General features: G+C 44.5%; 1 protein-coding gene across 37 annotated transcripts in view; it reads left to right on the top strand.

The window, feature by feature from the left end:
• Window positions 1-16,246, top strand: part of PPFIA1 (PTPRF interacting protein alpha 1) — a 115,316-nt gene that overhangs the window by 72,986 nt on the left and 26,084 nt on the right. For 11 of the 37 annotated variants that reach the window (XM_063670719.1, XM_063670726.1, XM_063670721.1 and 8 more), the window contains 6 exons: window positions 4,136-4,367; window positions 5,993-6,109; window positions 7,064-7,093; window positions 10,329-10,480; window positions 11,671-11,843; window positions 12,192-12,285. In XM_063670719.1, the coding sequence (XP_063526789.1) occupies window positions 4,136-4,367; window positions 5,993-6,109; window positions 7,064-7,093; window positions 10,329-10,480; window positions 11,671-11,843; window positions 12,192-12,285 (798 nt within the window). The remainder of the gene's footprint in view (window positions 1-4,135; window positions 4,368-5,992; window positions 6,110-7,063; window positions 7,094-10,328; window positions 10,481-11,670; window positions 11,844-12,191; window positions 12,286-16,246) is intronic. The other 26 variants (XM_063670734.1, XM_054440754.2, XM_054440743.2 and 23 more) reach the window with 3 other exon arrangements.

Raw genomic sequence — 16,246 nt, 5'->3', positions numbered from 1 at the left:
AAGGTCTGAAATTGCCCTTGAATATAAAATTCAAGTAACCAGGGCACTCTCCCCACAGTCACGGCACTGGTACCTTTCTGTAGGACATTGTGGGGCCTGAGAGGTCCTTCTCCTGAGAACCTCGCCACATAGCTGGAGGGTGCTGAAGGGGCTCTGGGCCCACCCAGCTCCCACTGCTGTCCTGAAAGCCACACCTGGAAGGCCACATGAGCTGAGCACATCTGGAGGAGGCCAATCGGCCTACCTTCCTGATCCGGAGTGCAGATGACAGGTGTGCACGGTGGTGGGCTGGGAAGAGATGACAGACTGAAGCCTGCCTTGGATGAACAGCAGTGGCTGCCTCCACAGGCCAGTGCCACTCCCCAGAGAGACCAGCGCTCAGAATACGTGCACGCCGGAGTGGGCGCATATGGTGGGAAGGCAGAGGAAGGGTTGCTTATCAACCCCCTTCTGGTCTGAGTGTCCCTCCTTGACCCTGAACCCTGAAAGGAGCGCGCTGCTATCACCTGCCGCATGTGCAGCCTTCTGCACAGAAGAGGCTGTGTGTAGTGACGTTTAAAAGTGTAGAACGTTTACCTTCTTACTTTGGTCTGTTCAGCAGCATTTGTTTCAATACACACAAGTATAATTTTAGCCCCCATAGTCACTCAACAGCTAGTTTGGGCCAGGCCGCATTACAGACCTGTAGAGTCCTAGGGCTGCAGCAGTGTGTAATAAAACAGGAAGAATGCCTGCATCCCAGAGGACACAAACAGTCGACAGATAGAGTCTGGTAGTGTGTGTTTGTTGACTGTTGGTGTGTAACAAATTACTACGGAGCTCAGTGGCTTAAAACAGTGAACATTTCGTAGTTCACAGCTCCTGTGAGCGCAGGAGCAGCAGAGCAGGACAGTCCCGGCTCAGTCTGGCAAGGCTGGAGGCACAGAAAGACCCAACTGGGGCAGGAGGCCTCGGGGCCATCACCCACCACTTGGAACTGGCCACCGGGGCTGCTGTAGGCTCCTTGCATTGTGGTGCAAGCAGCCCGTACTCTAGGAGACGGCGAGAAGAAAGTCCCACAGCCTTTCCAGTCCTGGTCTTGGAAGCCGCAGCCTTCACTTCCTCTCTATTCTGTTCATTTGAGTGAGGTGCTAAGTCCTGCCCACACTCAGGGTTTGGGGTGAGAATCACCCTCCACCTCTTAAAGGGACGAGTGTTAAAAGTGTTTGCGGATATATTTTTAAACGATCCCTGTATGTCAGATGGTAATGAGCATGGAATGGGACTCAGGGCGGCCCTGAGTTGTGGAGTGAGCAGGAAAATAAGAATTGTAAGAAGGGAAGCCAGGGAGTCACTACAGTGAGGGTGACGTCTGAGCAGGGCGCGAAGGAGGAGGGAGAAGGAGCACGTGGAGCGTGTTCAGTGTATTGTTATGGAGTGCCAACAAGATTTGCTGAGGGATTGGATCCAGGGTGAGAAGGAAAGAGAGGAAGTCAGAGATGACTCCAAGGATTTGGGCTTGAACAGCCAGAAGGATGGAGTCTGTTTCTTGAGATGAGGAAGACACTGGCTTGGAGGAGACTAGGAATTGAGCCAGGGCTGCGTTCAGACCAGCCTTGGCAACATAGGAAGACCTCATCTCTACAAAAAAATTTTAAAAAATGAGCCAGGCGTGGTAGTGCATACCTGTCACACCAGCTACTTGGGAGGCTGAGGCGGGAGGATCCCTGGAGCCCAGGAGTTCGAGGCTGCAGTGAGCTGTGATCATGCTGCTGCGCTCCAGCCAGGATGACAGAGTGAGATCTGTCTCAAAAAATATAAAAATTAGGCCAGGCACTGTGATGAGTGTGTGTACATCAGAGCCTCACATGTTCAGGTCCCGTCACACAGTGGCCTGGCACAGAACACTGGAGCTCTTCAGGAGTGCACGGCTCCACTCCAGTGTGCCTTTCCCTGTGTGAAGTTAACATGGACAGTGAGTGCTCAGAGTGCAGGTTTGAATCTTTCTTGTCTCGTCAGTATTTTAAAGGGTTTTTCTTTAGCAACTTTAGCAGTTATAATGCAGAACTTACAAAACGGGCCAACTGTAGAATGGAATCCAAGAATTGCTTTTATATTGACGAAGAGACCGGTAAACCCTGCCCACACTAGCTTGGCCTAGGGACACAGCAGTGTGACCAGGGGGTGCCTGGGATCTACCCTTGGGCCCTGGCCTGACGTGCCGCTTGGCCAGCCTGAATCCAAGTGAGGAGTAGGTGTGTGTGTAGAGTCCTGCAGCAGGTCTGGGTGGGGTGCTGCCAGGACTTGCTTGTGAAGTTTACGCGGGTGGAGGTGCCAGTCCTGGTCAGAGAGAACAGGAGGTAAAGAAGAGGTTAAGAGAAACATCAACAAGAGCTGTGTTACTCCAGCTTTTTTTTTTTTATTAAAAAGAAAAAAATAGGGCTGTACATTCTGAAGTAAGAAGTTGGTGTGCTGCCTGTGCTTTTGACTTTGTAACTCCCATTTCATGTGCCACCTTGAAAATTGGCGAAGAGGCCCCTGCAGCATCTGTTGCCAGGCATAGGGGCCCTTTGAAGGAGGAGGTGCAAAATAATTAGTGTGATGAAGCATTCAGAAAGATCGTCTTTCCTCATCATTATGGGAGCTGGGAAAGGATTATATACCTTTTGTTTTTGTTTCTTATGATGTATTGCTAGATAAAAGTGTTTCCTCTTTATGCCGAAAGTTGACCGGATGTAAGTGTTCTGTCCACTGACTTGTGGATTTTCTTCTATTAATAATGATCAAAAAGCACTTTTCTTAGAAATGTAAGTAGAACTTTAATTGGAAGGGTTATTGCAAGGTTTCTATATTTTAATACTAGAATAATTATTATTGGCACAGTCAAATATTAAAACTGCTGTCTAGTGATCCATGACACTCTAGGAGAGAGGAGCGTTAATCTTGAATTCCAAATTAATGTAGCATGGTTGGTATGAATCCAGAAATTTAGATGAGGATGGTAGAGAATCCCATCAGATAACACTCTGGTTCAAATTTAAACTAAAAAAAAGAACCAACTCAATATTTTCGTTTAGTCTAAACAGTTAAGTGTTGGGAAACTCCTAATTGCTTTGTGGATCTGTTCTTTATATTAGAGTTCCTGATTTCCAGTTGAAGAAATCTATAGATTTCTTCAGCTTTGCTCTAAGAATAGGGGAGATAAGGGTCATAAAATTTTAAAATATTACTTAGGAAATTATTAATTGCAACCATAGGAAAAATTGCCATCCAGCCTTCTCCAGAATTTTTGGGTAAATGTGAATGATATCCAGAACCAACAAGACTCAGTGGAAGGTTTACTTTTTGTTGTTGTGAGATGTAGTATATTAAAAAAGATTGAGGCCGGGGTGGTGGCTCATGCCAGTAAGCCCACCACTTTGGGAGGAGGCTGAGGTTGGAGGGTGTCTTGAAGCCAGGAGTTCGAGATCAGCCTTGGCAACATAGGAAGACCTTGTCTCTACAAAAAAATTTTAAGAAATGAGCCAGGCGTGGTAGTGCATACCTGATGCCCCAGCTACTTGGGAGGCTGAGGCGGGAGGATCCCTTGAGTCCAGGAGTTCGAGGCTGCAGTGAGCTATGATTATGCTACTGCACTCCAGCCAGGATGACAGAGTGACACCCTGTCTGAAAAAATAAAAAATTTGGCCAGGAGCTGTGGCTCACGCCTGTAATCCCAGCACTTTGGGAGGCTGAGGCGGGCGGATCACGAGGTCAGAAGTTCGAGACCAGCCTGGCCAACATGGTGAAACCCCATGTCTACTAAAAATACGAAAAATTAGCCGGGCATGGTGGTACACGCCTGTAATCCCAGCTACTCGGGAGGCTGAGGCAGGAGAATTATTTGAACCCAGGAGGCGGAGGTTGCAGTGAGCTGAGATCGCGCCACTGCACTCTAGCCTGGGCAACAGAGCGAGACTCTATCTCAAAAGAAAAATAAATAAATAAATAAAAATTTAAGAAGAGTAGAACATTTTTGCTGAAGTGTTCATTGTTTGAGCAACTTACTATTGGAGTTTACTCATAGTAATACAGAGTATAAGCATGGTTTTTCTCATGCAAACACATTAATCTGTTTGCCGAAACAGGAGGACTGACTGCTTTTGTTTTATTTTAGGTTGATTCAGGAAGAAAAAGAAAATACAGAGCAGCGGGCAGAGGAGATTGAAAGTCGAGTTGGCAGTGGAAGTCTAGACAATCTTGGTCGTTTTAGATCAATGAGCTCCATTCCCCCCTATCCTGCTTCCTCGCTTGCTAGCTCCTCCCCTCCGGGCAGTGGGCGCTCCACCCCACGAAGGATCCCTCACAGCCCAGCTCGGGAAGTGGACAGACTGGGCGTCATGACCCTTGTACGTATCCGCCCTTTCCCTGCTGTGGCTGCCCTCAGCATACCTGTATGAAATCTTGGACACTACAAATCTACCCACAAGAAAATCAAGTACATTCATTATTCTAAGAGGTTCAAGATTATAAAAACTAGTTACTATTTAATCATTCTATTATGACAAACTAATTTTAATATTTGGGGCCGGGCGTGGTGGCTCACACCTGTGATTCCTCACACTTTGGGAGACTGAGGTGGGCAGATCACTTGAGCCCAAGAGGTCAAAACCAGCTGGGCAACATGGCAAAACCCCGTCTTTACAAAAAGTAGCTGGGCGTGGTGGTGTGTGCCTGTAGTCCCAGCTACTCTGGAAGCTGAGGTGGGAGGATCACCTGAGCCCAGGAGGTCAAGACTACAGTCAGCCATGATTGCATCACTGCCCTCCAGCCTGGGCAGCAGAGTGAGACCCTGTCTCAAAACAAATCCCAAAAAATATAAAAAAAAAAATTAATAATTTAAAATTTGGATTTTAATATTTAAATTTTATATTTAAATATCAAAAATTTAATATTTAAATTTTATATTTAAATATCAAAATTTAATATTTAAATTTTAATTTAAAATTTTAATAATTTAATATTTGGATTTTAATATTTGGCTAGCATACCACCATTTGTTTGTGTGACATTAGGCATGACAGCCGTGCAAAGTACAGCAGCCAGAAGGGGAAATATTTTCTGTTTTCTAGGAAAAACCACTTAGCAAAAGTAAATAAAGGCAGACATCAGAGCATATGGGAAAATGCACAAAGGGAGTCAGTGCATTTCTTTCCTTTCGGAGTGCCCAACCAGCTTCCAGGGCATCTACTACCAAAAAAAAAAAAAAAGGAAAAATGTGAAATGGGTTCTGCATTTGAAGCCGTGAACGAGCCAGCTGCGTCGTGGCTCCCTAAGGAAGCAGATGGGCTTCTTTCCTTCGCAGCTTAGGGTCACCTCTCACCTGGAAATGCAATGACCTTCTGGTGTTTGGTGTTTGCAAAGTGTGCAGATCTGAGTAATGTTTAAAAGTTTCCTGTGGGCCTGGCACGGTGTTTCCCGCCGGTAATCCCAGCACTTTGGGAGGCCAAGGTGGGAGGATCGCTTGAGCTAGGAGTTAAGAGACCAGCCTGGGCAACATAGTGAGAACCCCATCTTTCTCTAAAAAAAAACCAAACTATCTTGTATGTTTAGAATTTGTCAGTGTGTTGTCAATGAAATATTTCATATTTATACCATTTGCTTTTTAACTGTGCTTCTATCATATTTTTTCCCGTTACCATCTATTTTTGTTTTTAGTTGTGTTGTTAGCCAGCATGCAATTAAATCGACGGTGAATCATTTTACTGGCATATGAGGTGGTAACTAGTCTATTTTGCAGTGTTTTGAAATACTGTTTTTATAATTTACATCATCTACTAATTAGGTAATATTTTAAACTCTTTGACTGTTTTATTTGTGGGTTTGTGCTTATTTCTGTCCAGAGAATTTGTAAAAACCGTTGTGTATGTATATATATTTTTTCTGGTTTTGTAATTCCGTATGCTGGCTGACAGTCTCTGTGCTTCCGTCATTGGTTTTGATTTCCTGTCATCCTTTTGTTTTATTATTTTAGCCATCTCCAGATTCATTTTTAATCCAGACCTCAGGTCCCCATCAGTCTGTAGTTTACTCATCCACCTCCCCTCCCAGTTCCACCCCATGCTATAGCGATTCTTCACAGCATGCTCAGGTAACCCCGCAACTGTGTGTGTTCGATCATGTGTGAGTCTGTGCTGTGATGACTTTATTAATGGGTTGTTTTTTTGTCAGTTAAAAGTATCTTTTTCTCAATGGTAATTTAAATTAGTGTATTACTATATAGTAAGTATGGATACAGGCAAGACATAGGTGTTTAAGAGTGTTTTTACTCAAATTATGTAGGATTTGTGTAATTCATACGTGTTTCCTACATAAATAATCAAAGCGTAGAATTAATGGAAGCTGTTTACACAAACAGTATTCTTTCTGGTTCTGATGATTGTGTTCAAGACTGTAAATCTCATCAGCTTGTTGAATCTCATCAACTATCTCTAATAGGTTATTTTTAAATTAAAATATCTTATGTGAATCATAGGATGGATGTAAAGATTCTACCTAATATTATGCTAGCTTTTGTTCTTATATATTTTAACAGGATACCTTGCTTTAAGCAATAAATTTATTTTTGAAAAGTGGTAAATCAAATTCTAGGTAAGGATTTTACGTTAATGTCCAACAGGTGATTAACTAAAAGTAGGTTTGTTCAGTTTTATAATTGGTATTGCAGTAACTTCCTCATCCGTTGGAATATTTTTAATTATAACATGGATTTTATTAAAGAAAACTAAGTTATAGAGAGGTTTGGCTTAGAATAGATGATTGTTAGGGCCTTTTATTATATAGAATGCCATATTTTGATAAAACACATGAAATAGAATTTTATCTAAGTGATAATTTATAGTGTTTATTTAATAAACCTTTAATAACTTATATTTAAATTTTTTGGTGAAAAAATGGTTCTGTATCCAGTTACATTTTCTCTGATGTAACTGTCTCCTGTCATTTCTATTTTAATATATTTGCTTATACTGATCCTTGAATTTTTAACTTCAAAGTGTATATAGTAAATTTGGTTTCTCTTCATTTCTTTGCATGCATCTATCAGCCTAGTGATTTAAGGAAACATCGTAGAAAGGTAAATTGTTTAGTAATTTAACATATCTTTGTATCTCCATAATGTATTGAAGAGTACCTATCATATTTTACATAAATGTAGCATTATGTAGTTGTATAATAATGAATGGTTGGCGTTTTAATGAAAGTGTTTAAAGTGACCTAGCACCTTACTGATGATTGTTCTATTGGAAATTGGTCATTAGCGGTTTTCACAGAACACTGGGACAAATGTAACAGCTTGCCATTCTCTCACCTTTTCAGCCTTCTGATCATTACATGCTTATTCATAGTAGACGTAGTAGTTTTAAAAATAAGAAATTACTAGTGCAAAGCTATAGAATGTAGATGCGGAGGGACCCATTTTCGTAATAATCACAGCTAGCGTTGGGCTCTTGCTGTATGCCGGGCACTGTGCTGAGTGCTTTCCCAGTCTGGTACAGGCTGAGTGTCCCTGATCTGAGATGCTTAGGGCCAGAGGTATTTCAGATTTCAGATTTGTTTAAATTTTGAAATATTTGCATTACACTTACTAGTTGAGCCTCTCAAATCTGAAAATCCAAAATCTGAAATGCTCCGTTGACCATTTCCTTCAAGCATCATGTCAGCACTCAAATTATAGATTTTGGAGCATTTTGAATTTCAGATTTTTGGGTTTGGGATGCTCAACCTGTATGTAATTCCCATACACATCCCTGTGAGGTTACTGTTGTTATCTACATTTTACAGATGTGGAAACCAAAGCTTAGAGAGGCCCCACAGTGCACAGTGCAGATTTGAGTTCAGATTTGTCTGATTTCAAAACCTGACAGTTGACCACTTCATCATCTAGCCTTACTTGTCTCAGATACTCTGACCTCTGGCAGCGCTGCTACAGAAGGAGGCCCAAGGCCACTTCTCTTTAGAGATAACTGTGGATTGGGCCTTCCTGTTCTCGAAGGAAGTAGAGTACATTAGGAGCAGATCTGTTCAGCGGCTGTTCTTTATGTTGACCCAAAATCTCTCCCTCATAACTTTCACGCTCTGGTCTGTATTCTGTGCCCCTGTCTAAAACCTGCCTGATGGTGCCGTGACTGGAGAGCTCTTCAGATACCTAAAGGCAGCTGTCCTCTGACAAAAGTGTGGGACCTGGTCAGCAGCTGTCTGTGAGCTGCTCTGTTGGGTGATTTAGTGAAACTGCTTGAGTTCAGATCCTAGTTCAGTCACTGATGAGTTTGTGACCTGGGGTCTGTTTGTACCTTGGTTTACTCTCCTGAGAAGTGAAGATAATGGTAGAACAGTGCCACTTAAAGTGTCATGGGACCTGTGGCTGTCTGTGGTGAGATAAGGAGCTTACACCAGCAGCAACAAGACACAGAGCACGGCCTTCAGTTCAGCTGACTTCTGTTGAATTGTTTTTTCTTTATTTTTTGATAGCAAGATTTTCTCAGTGAAGGAAGTAGCATGTTGATTGACACTTAGGCATGATAACCTGGCCCTGTTGGTCACTGGTAACTTCAGCATACTACTTTGGTGTCTTTGAGGAGCCTAGGCCTCGGGTGGTTGTGAGGTTAAACCAGGGGTGCGTGCAGAGTGCCAGGCCTGGTCCACAGGAGACTGTCGCCTTCCTTCTCTATGTCAGTAGTGTTGGTGTAGACCAAAAGGACTTCCCTGCTTTCTAGTAGGCCTGAGCTGGGATGGAGGCAGAAGTCTGGCACATGACAGCACTACAGCGTGTGGAGGAGTGCGGAGGGTGGCGTGTGGAGGGGTGCGGAGGGCGGCGTGTGGAGGTGTGGGAGGGTGGCGTGTGGAGGGATGAGGAGGGCAGCGCTGGCCAGGCTCACGGGGCTTTCCCCGGACCCTGTTAACAGCTTATAGCCGGCTGCATGTCAGCTTTCTCTGTACCCTGTTTTTGGTTTTGTTTTTTTAAAACAGATGATTGTTTTAACCTGAATTTTGAAACTTAAGCTTCATATTGATAATTTCTAGCTTTGAAAGCCTTTCATTGTTCTGTGATTGAAACTGGAAATTAGGAAAGGATGCAGAATTCATTTGCATTTTGACTGTTAGTTGAGATTATGTCCTAAATGAGTGCAGCTCCATTTTGCATTGAATGCACTTGGTCCTCCCTGAGCCACAGTGGGGCTACAGTAGGATTGATACACTTTACACAATCCCATTTAAGAAGCAGAAATTCAAACTGAGCCCAGTGGTACGTGCTTGTAGTCCCACCTACTTTGGAGGCCGAGGCAGAAGAATCAGTTGAGCACAGGAGTTTGAGGCTGCACCGCACCATGATCACACCCGCAAATAGCCACCGCAGTCCAGCCTGGGAATCACAGCAAGAACCTGGCTCTTAAAATTTTTTTTTAATAAAATAAAGTTCACTGTTCAAGTCTTGCTGTTTATAGTAAGTTTGCTGAACATGTTTTATGAAATCCAGTCCCACTCAAAACCAGAAAACACAAATGTACAAGCAGGATCTGCCTAGACCCTGCAGGGGTGAGTCTGTTCACTGTTGTTACCACCATCCTGCTCCCTCAGCACATGGGCGTATTCACGTTCCACTGCAAAAACACAAAAACCCTGTGAGTCTGACAAACATCATCTTGTAATGATAAGCTTAGAAGTATTTTCTTTTAAGCCATATTGAACAAAAATGTTTAAACTGCGTAGAAGTGCTTCAATTTATAGTGTCCGACGAAACATTATTGCGAAATATGAGCCATACACATGTGTATGGGGGTCATGGGCTGTTCCTTGTTTATTTTTACCCCGTTCAGACAAAAAGGTATTTGACAATTTTGCCCAAGAGGTTTCTGCCCTCTCTAGTGTTTCTTTTGAAGGACATCAGGAGATAACGTATTTGTTGCTGGCTCTTCATTAGTGCAAGTTAATGCTGTTTCACATTTGTAACGACGTGGTTTATGGGCATTGTTCGGATCTCTGCTGCCCCTTCAGAGACTGTCCTCATGATGTGCCTATAGGATTCCAGGGAAGGCAGGACCTTGGGCTGCATGGAGGAGGCTGAGGATGAGGGGCATCCCTGTGTCCTGCTGGGCCCCAGCGCACACTCGTGGGGAGGCAGACCAGGAGTCTGACAGCTCTGTGGTGCTGTGCTGCGTGGCCCTTCAGAATGGTGCCAGACTGAAACAAGACTTTCTGTGCTGGCAGAAAGCACAGCGAATCGATTTTCAAAGAAGTTTATGGCTATAATTTAAGGCCCGAGTTTTTCACAGTCTGCTGTTAACTAACTTTGCGCTTCTCTCACCCCTCAGTTGCCACCTTCCAGAGAAGAGGTACGAGATGACAAGACAACCATAAAGTGTGAAACCTCCCCGCCTTCCTCCCCAAGAGCCCTTCGGTTAGACCGGCTGCACAAAGGGGCGCTGCACACCGTCAGCCACGAGGACATCAGGGACATAAGGAAGTAAGGAGCCTGCAGCAGCCCCATGCAGAGCGCACTTGTCTTTTAGTTTCCAGTGTTGAGAAATCGACGAATCTTTTCTTGAGTAAAACAGTGATTTTCTAGAATTACCCATTAGTTCAGTTGAGTGTATTTACATGTTAACTTAGAATGCCTACCACTGCTCTGGGCTATAGTGAAATCCAGCAGAAGATGCATATCTGTTTGGGCAAGCTTAGTTTGGAAAGAAAGGAGTTAAATGATATCAGCAAGTTTTGGAAAAACTTCATGTCTTCAGAGTCTACAAATTGACTACTTGCTATTCTTGATGGAGAGTTTGGCAAGCAGATGACAGGCTTCGTATTGGAACCGCTAGGACAACCCGTGCCTTTCTTGCGCCTTTTGTAAGCTGTGGAGAGTTCCAAGTTGTACTTACCAGTTTACTGAGAGTCCCCTCTCAGGAAACCAATCAGCTGTTTTGTTACTAGTATGCTATCTATGCTATCTTTTTTTTTCTTTTTGAGACAAAGTCTCGCTCTGTTGCCCAGGCTGGAGTGCGGTGGCATGATCTTGGCTCACCACAGCCTTCGCCTCCTGAGTAGCTGGGACTACAGGCGCACGCCACCATGCCCGGCTAATTTTTGTATTTTTAATAAAGATGGGGTTTCACCATGCTGGCCAGGCTGGTCTTGAACTTCTGAGCTCAGGATCCACCCGCCTCGGCCTCCCAAAATGCTGGGATTACAGGCGTGAGCCACCGCGCCTGGCCTCTCTTTTTTTAAACTCCATTGGATTTCGGTTCTGTGCCAGGCAATATGCAGGGGAGGCATGTATATTACTTTTGCAGTAACCCCTCAGGCAGTTAACATTGCCACGGTTCTCAGCTGAGCAGAGTAATGCTCAGGGTGGTTGTGGGAGCTGCTGAAGGGGAAGCAGGTGGACCATTGGGCTTTGGCACCTGATGGCGCGGAGTCAGGGCCTCCCCTGGAGGGGAGGGGAGGGGAGGGGAGCTCCATGTCAGAGAGAGTCTCAGCTGCCCAGAATGGGTCTCCATGCTGGCCTCGCCGGGAGCCTGCCTTTATCATGCATGATGCACTTGGTGAGGAAGATGTGTGTGAAAGAGACTGGAAGTGCTTGTAGGGAAGTTTGCGACTGTTAATATGTGAAGTATCCTACAAGGGCACATGGTAAAGATCCGTTTTCTTTCCTTGAAGCTCCACAGGCTCCCAGGACGGTCCCGTGAGCAACCCCAGCAGTAGCAACAGTAGCCAGGACTCGCTCCACAAAGCCCCAAAGAAGAAAGGAATTAAGTCCTCCATTGGCCGCTTGTTTGGCAAGAAAGAAAAGGGCCGACCTGGACAAACTGGCAAAGAAGCATTAGGACAAGGTTGGTTGGTTTTCCGCACCCTTCTCAGCAGCCAGGGGTGGGGGAGGAAGGCACTGCCTTCGGTGCCAGCAGTTCCCACGCGGTGCTCCAGGAGCCGTGTGCTCTCCAGGGAGCAGCAGCTGTGAAGGCATGGGAGCTGGAGAGCAGCGGTTTATGCTCACTTGCCACTCAGTACAACACATCTCCTGTCTTGAGCATTTCTGTCTTGCGCATTTGGTTGTCTAGTCAGAAACTTAGCCTTAAGAGATGATTTCACTCTGAACCTGCAAATATTCATCCGCCTATTTATGAAAACATAGAACTTTGTCGTGCTGATTTTTACTTCTGGGCTGTTCTGCTTCCTCACAGCTGGTGTTTCCGAGACGGATAACTCATCTCAGGATGCCTTGGGACTTAGCAAATTGGGGGGACAGGCTGAAAAAAATCGTAAACTTCAAAAAAAGTAAGCTTTGTATTATTTCTTCATCTCATTGAATGGTTTTCAGTTGTGCCTAAGCTCTAACTGTGTTTGTTAATTACAATAGCTAGCTATGTATATATACATTATATTCTGAAAGCTTTACCTACAGCCTTAATTAAGTCGTACTTTCTGGAAGATTTAGTGTTTGTGAAATTTCGAAGAAACTCACACTGGTATCCCTATCATCTTGGAAAGCTGTCCAACCAGGAGATAGGGTGGGTGAGAGTTGGACTCAGCTGCCTGAGCACTGGAGTCGGCCCTGGCGCCTGCCCAGGTTCACTTTGTGACGTCGAGGAAGTGACCTAGCATCTCTGTGCTTCAGTTTTCTCATCTGTAAAGTGGGGATCCTAGTAGTACATACCTTGTATGGCTTTTATGAGAATTAAATGGGATAATATGCATAAAGTTCTTTAAACAGTACCAGCAAGTCATAAACAAGTTGTAACTGTGGCCAGTACAGCGACTGTTGCTTGCCAGCGTTCAGGATTTGCTCTTCATACTAGTGATCTGTCTGAAACATTCGTCATGTTGCATTTTTTCCTCTTCTGCAGATTTTGTAGTTTTATCTCAAATAGACTCCTGATTTTATAGCCTGTTTATTAAGTTTTAATTCTAAACTAAGTCTGCTTCTGACAATAAGCTGTAATATTTGGGATGGCTTTCAACAAAGGAGAACAGGCATTGTGATGCCCTGGGGTGAGGGCAGGGTGAGGGCGTGGAGGAATCGGGTTTCTGTCCCTGGGCCATCTGGGATGCGGGGTGAGTTGTGTGTTGGCTGACTGTAGATGAAGTAGATAGGCTGAGACAATGCCCAAGTGAGCTAACAAATGTAGAACAAAACTAAACCCACTTCTGCAATAAAATAGGCAGTTTGTCTAGTCTATGGGGTAAGGGCTGAGCTTGAGAAATGTGGAAGATGGTAATGCCAGGCTTACAGGGTGAAACTTGACGGGCTGTGTGATGACTCTGACTGTGGGAAAAATCATCTGTCCACTTTTAAGTGCCCTGAGAAACCAGCGCTTATCTGGAAATTGGGGCCCAAAGACGCACCAGAGCCTATGGGGACCCTCTCCCCTAGAGGCCCCTTTGCCTTTAGCCCCTAGAGTTGCCAGCTGATTTTTTCTGTTGTGAAATCTGTCTCATTTTAGTTTTCTTTTCAAAGCTTTTATAAATGCTTTATTGATTATATTTTAGGTAAAATGCTCTTATGTTAACAGTACCATAGGAATACTCAGTTTTTTGGTTGCCTGTAAAGGGAAATTTATAGAAACCACGTAACAGCAAAATCTGATTTGAATATTGCTATGCTTGAACTGCGTAAGAATTTTTTTTTTTTTTTTTTGAGATGGAGTCTCGCTCTGTCACCCACGCTGGAGTGCAGTGGCGCAATCTCGGCTCATTGCAAGCTCTGCCTCCTGGGTTCACACCATTCTCCTGCCTCAGCCTCCCGAGTAGCTGGGACTTACAGGCGCCTGCCACCACACCCGGCTAATTTTTTGTATTTTTAGTAGAGATGGGATTTCACCATGTTAGCCAAGATGTTCTCGATCTCCTGACCTCATGATCCGCCCGCCTCGGCCTCCCAAAGTGCTGGGATTACAGGCATGAGCCACCGCGCCCAGCCAAGAATGTTTTAAAATAACTTGGGTAATTGCCATTTGGCCCTGTGAAACTTAATGTTAGAACTAAACTTTCTGCCTCCTGGAAACATGCTAGGAAAATTTCATTCCTTAGATTTTGCTAATGTTACTGTTTTTATTATAGTAAGTATGAGGAAGTGAAATAAAACTTCTCTGTCCTTTATGTTGTGCTTGGGATCCATGTGGAAGTTCTGAAATGTACCAGCTCCTTAACGGGGAAAATATCCAAATACAAAGATTATTTGTCTGACTATAGAGGGCAGTTTCATTTCTTTCACTTAAACTGAGATAAAATTGATTTTAGAAAAAGTGCTTGATTGATTGATTGATTGATTGAGACGAAGTCCCTCACTCTGTCGCCCAGGCTGGAGTGCAATGGCGCGATCCTGGCTCACTACAACTTCCGCCTCCTGGGTTCAAGCGATTCTCCTGCCTCAGCCTCCCAGCAGCTGGAATTACAAGCGTGTGCCACCATGCCCAGCTAATTTTTTTGAATTTTTAGTAGAGATGGGGTTTCACCATGTTGGTCAGGCTGGTTTCGAATTCCTGAACTCAAGTGATCTGTCCACCTCGGCCTCCCAAAGTATTGGGATTACAGGCGTGAGCCATCACGCCTGGCCTAAAGTGTCTACATATAAATGTGAAAAAAAAGTTTGCGTTTTCCAGAAAAAGTATTGTGTGAATACAGTTTAATATTTATGCCATTTTTAAGAATGAACATATATTTCTCAGAATTATTTTCTTCTTATTAACCCCTGATTTAACTCAAAGGTGTGTTTTAACTGCAAAATTTACACAGCCAGATGCTTTCACTTACAGAGAACTTAAGGAATCTGGTGAGTTTGGTGGCAAGTTGATTTCAAGTTTTGTAAGACACAGCATGATGGGCGCGTTTGGTGCCTGGGATACGTAGTAATGAACTCGCAAGTCAGGGCTGGCTGTCCTAGAGCCATTTGTCAGCTTTGATAGTGCATAGTGCTTCCACAGCACTTTTAGAATTCCCCAGGGTTATTGAAACACCATCTCTTGAAGTAACCTTGCTTTTAAAGTGTTCCCTTTTCATGTTCTCCTTTTTGTCTTCGTAGTGCTTTCTCAGGGTAAGCAGACTTGGGAGATTTGCTGGGCTGAGTGTGGGCAGTCACCAGCCATAGGCTCTATGCTGAGCTTCCTGAGAGGATCTTTTTATTTTTTTATTTTTGCCCTTGCAAAATAAAAGAAGGCCCTTGCACTGTTGCCCCGGCTGAAGTGCAGTGGCGTGTTCACCACTCACTGCAGCCTTGACCTTTATTTTTAGTAGAGACAGAGGTCTTCACTATGTTGACCAGGCTGGTCTTAGAACTCCTGGCCTCAAGTGATCTTCCCGCCTCTGCCTCTCAAAGTGTTGGGATTACAGGTGTGAGCCACCACACCTGACCCAAGGATCTTTTTAGTTTTGCATGAGAAATGCTGACTCCATCCATTTCTCATCAGGGCAACCCTACATCTTTCCTCAGGACTCTGCCAGTGTGCCATGGCCATGGAACATGGGAGGGGCTATGCCTGGGTCACGGAACTGTACTTGTGGTGGTGGTGTTTTTTTATGGGTGTTGGAGAGGGTCCTGCTCTGTCACCCAGGTGGCAACTGTACCTGTGAAAGCAAGTCTCGTTCACTCTATGCAGGGTGCCAGAGGATTGAAAAGCTTCAGTCTTACGAAAGTAAGGCAATATATTTAGTTTGGATAGTTGAGAGAAAGCACTTCCTCCCATCCCTTACATACTGTTTGATCAGCAAACACTCACACAAGCTTCTCATTATGAAAGACAACTGTACCATTATGCTATGTCTTAATTATAAAATTACAACATTATTCACAAATTATATGACCTTTTGCATTATAGCATTCTCAGTAGCAAGTGAAAGAGCCAAGTCTGAGATCAAGCAATAAAGGAGGAAAGTAGTTTTTCATGTAAATGAACAACCCAGAGGGTCAGGGTGGAGTGGCCTCAGCCATCTCCAAGTTCTGGACTCTGCATCCCCTCGACACAGGGGCCTTCTTCCCATGACTGGAACAGTCACCCCAGAGAAAACAGGGGGTCTGGTGTTCCCACCTGGAGTGCCAGCCCAGGGGTGTGGTCCCATGTTTGGTCTTACAGATCATGGACTAGTCTGACAGGGGAGAGGAGCCAGGACACACACCGAGGCCTGGGCCCGCCACCCAGATGGGGTCTCCTCTGCCTTCTCCCTAACTTCCTGTGACTCTTAGACACATCCGTCTACCTCCACTGTCTTAACACTGTTTCCACTGTTGCCTCTGGACCCAGAA

Source organism: Pongo pygmaeus, chromosome 9 (genome assembly GCF_028885625.2).
Source record: "Pongo pygmaeus isolate AG05252 chromosome 9, NHGRI_mPonPyg2-v2.0_pri, whole genome shotgun sequence".
Taxonomy (NCBI): Eukaryota; Metazoa; Chordata; class Mammalia; order Primates; family Hominidae; genus Pongo; species Pongo pygmaeus.
Note: the sequence above shows the minus strand (reverse complement) of the source record. Positions and strands in the feature narration are given on the sequence as shown.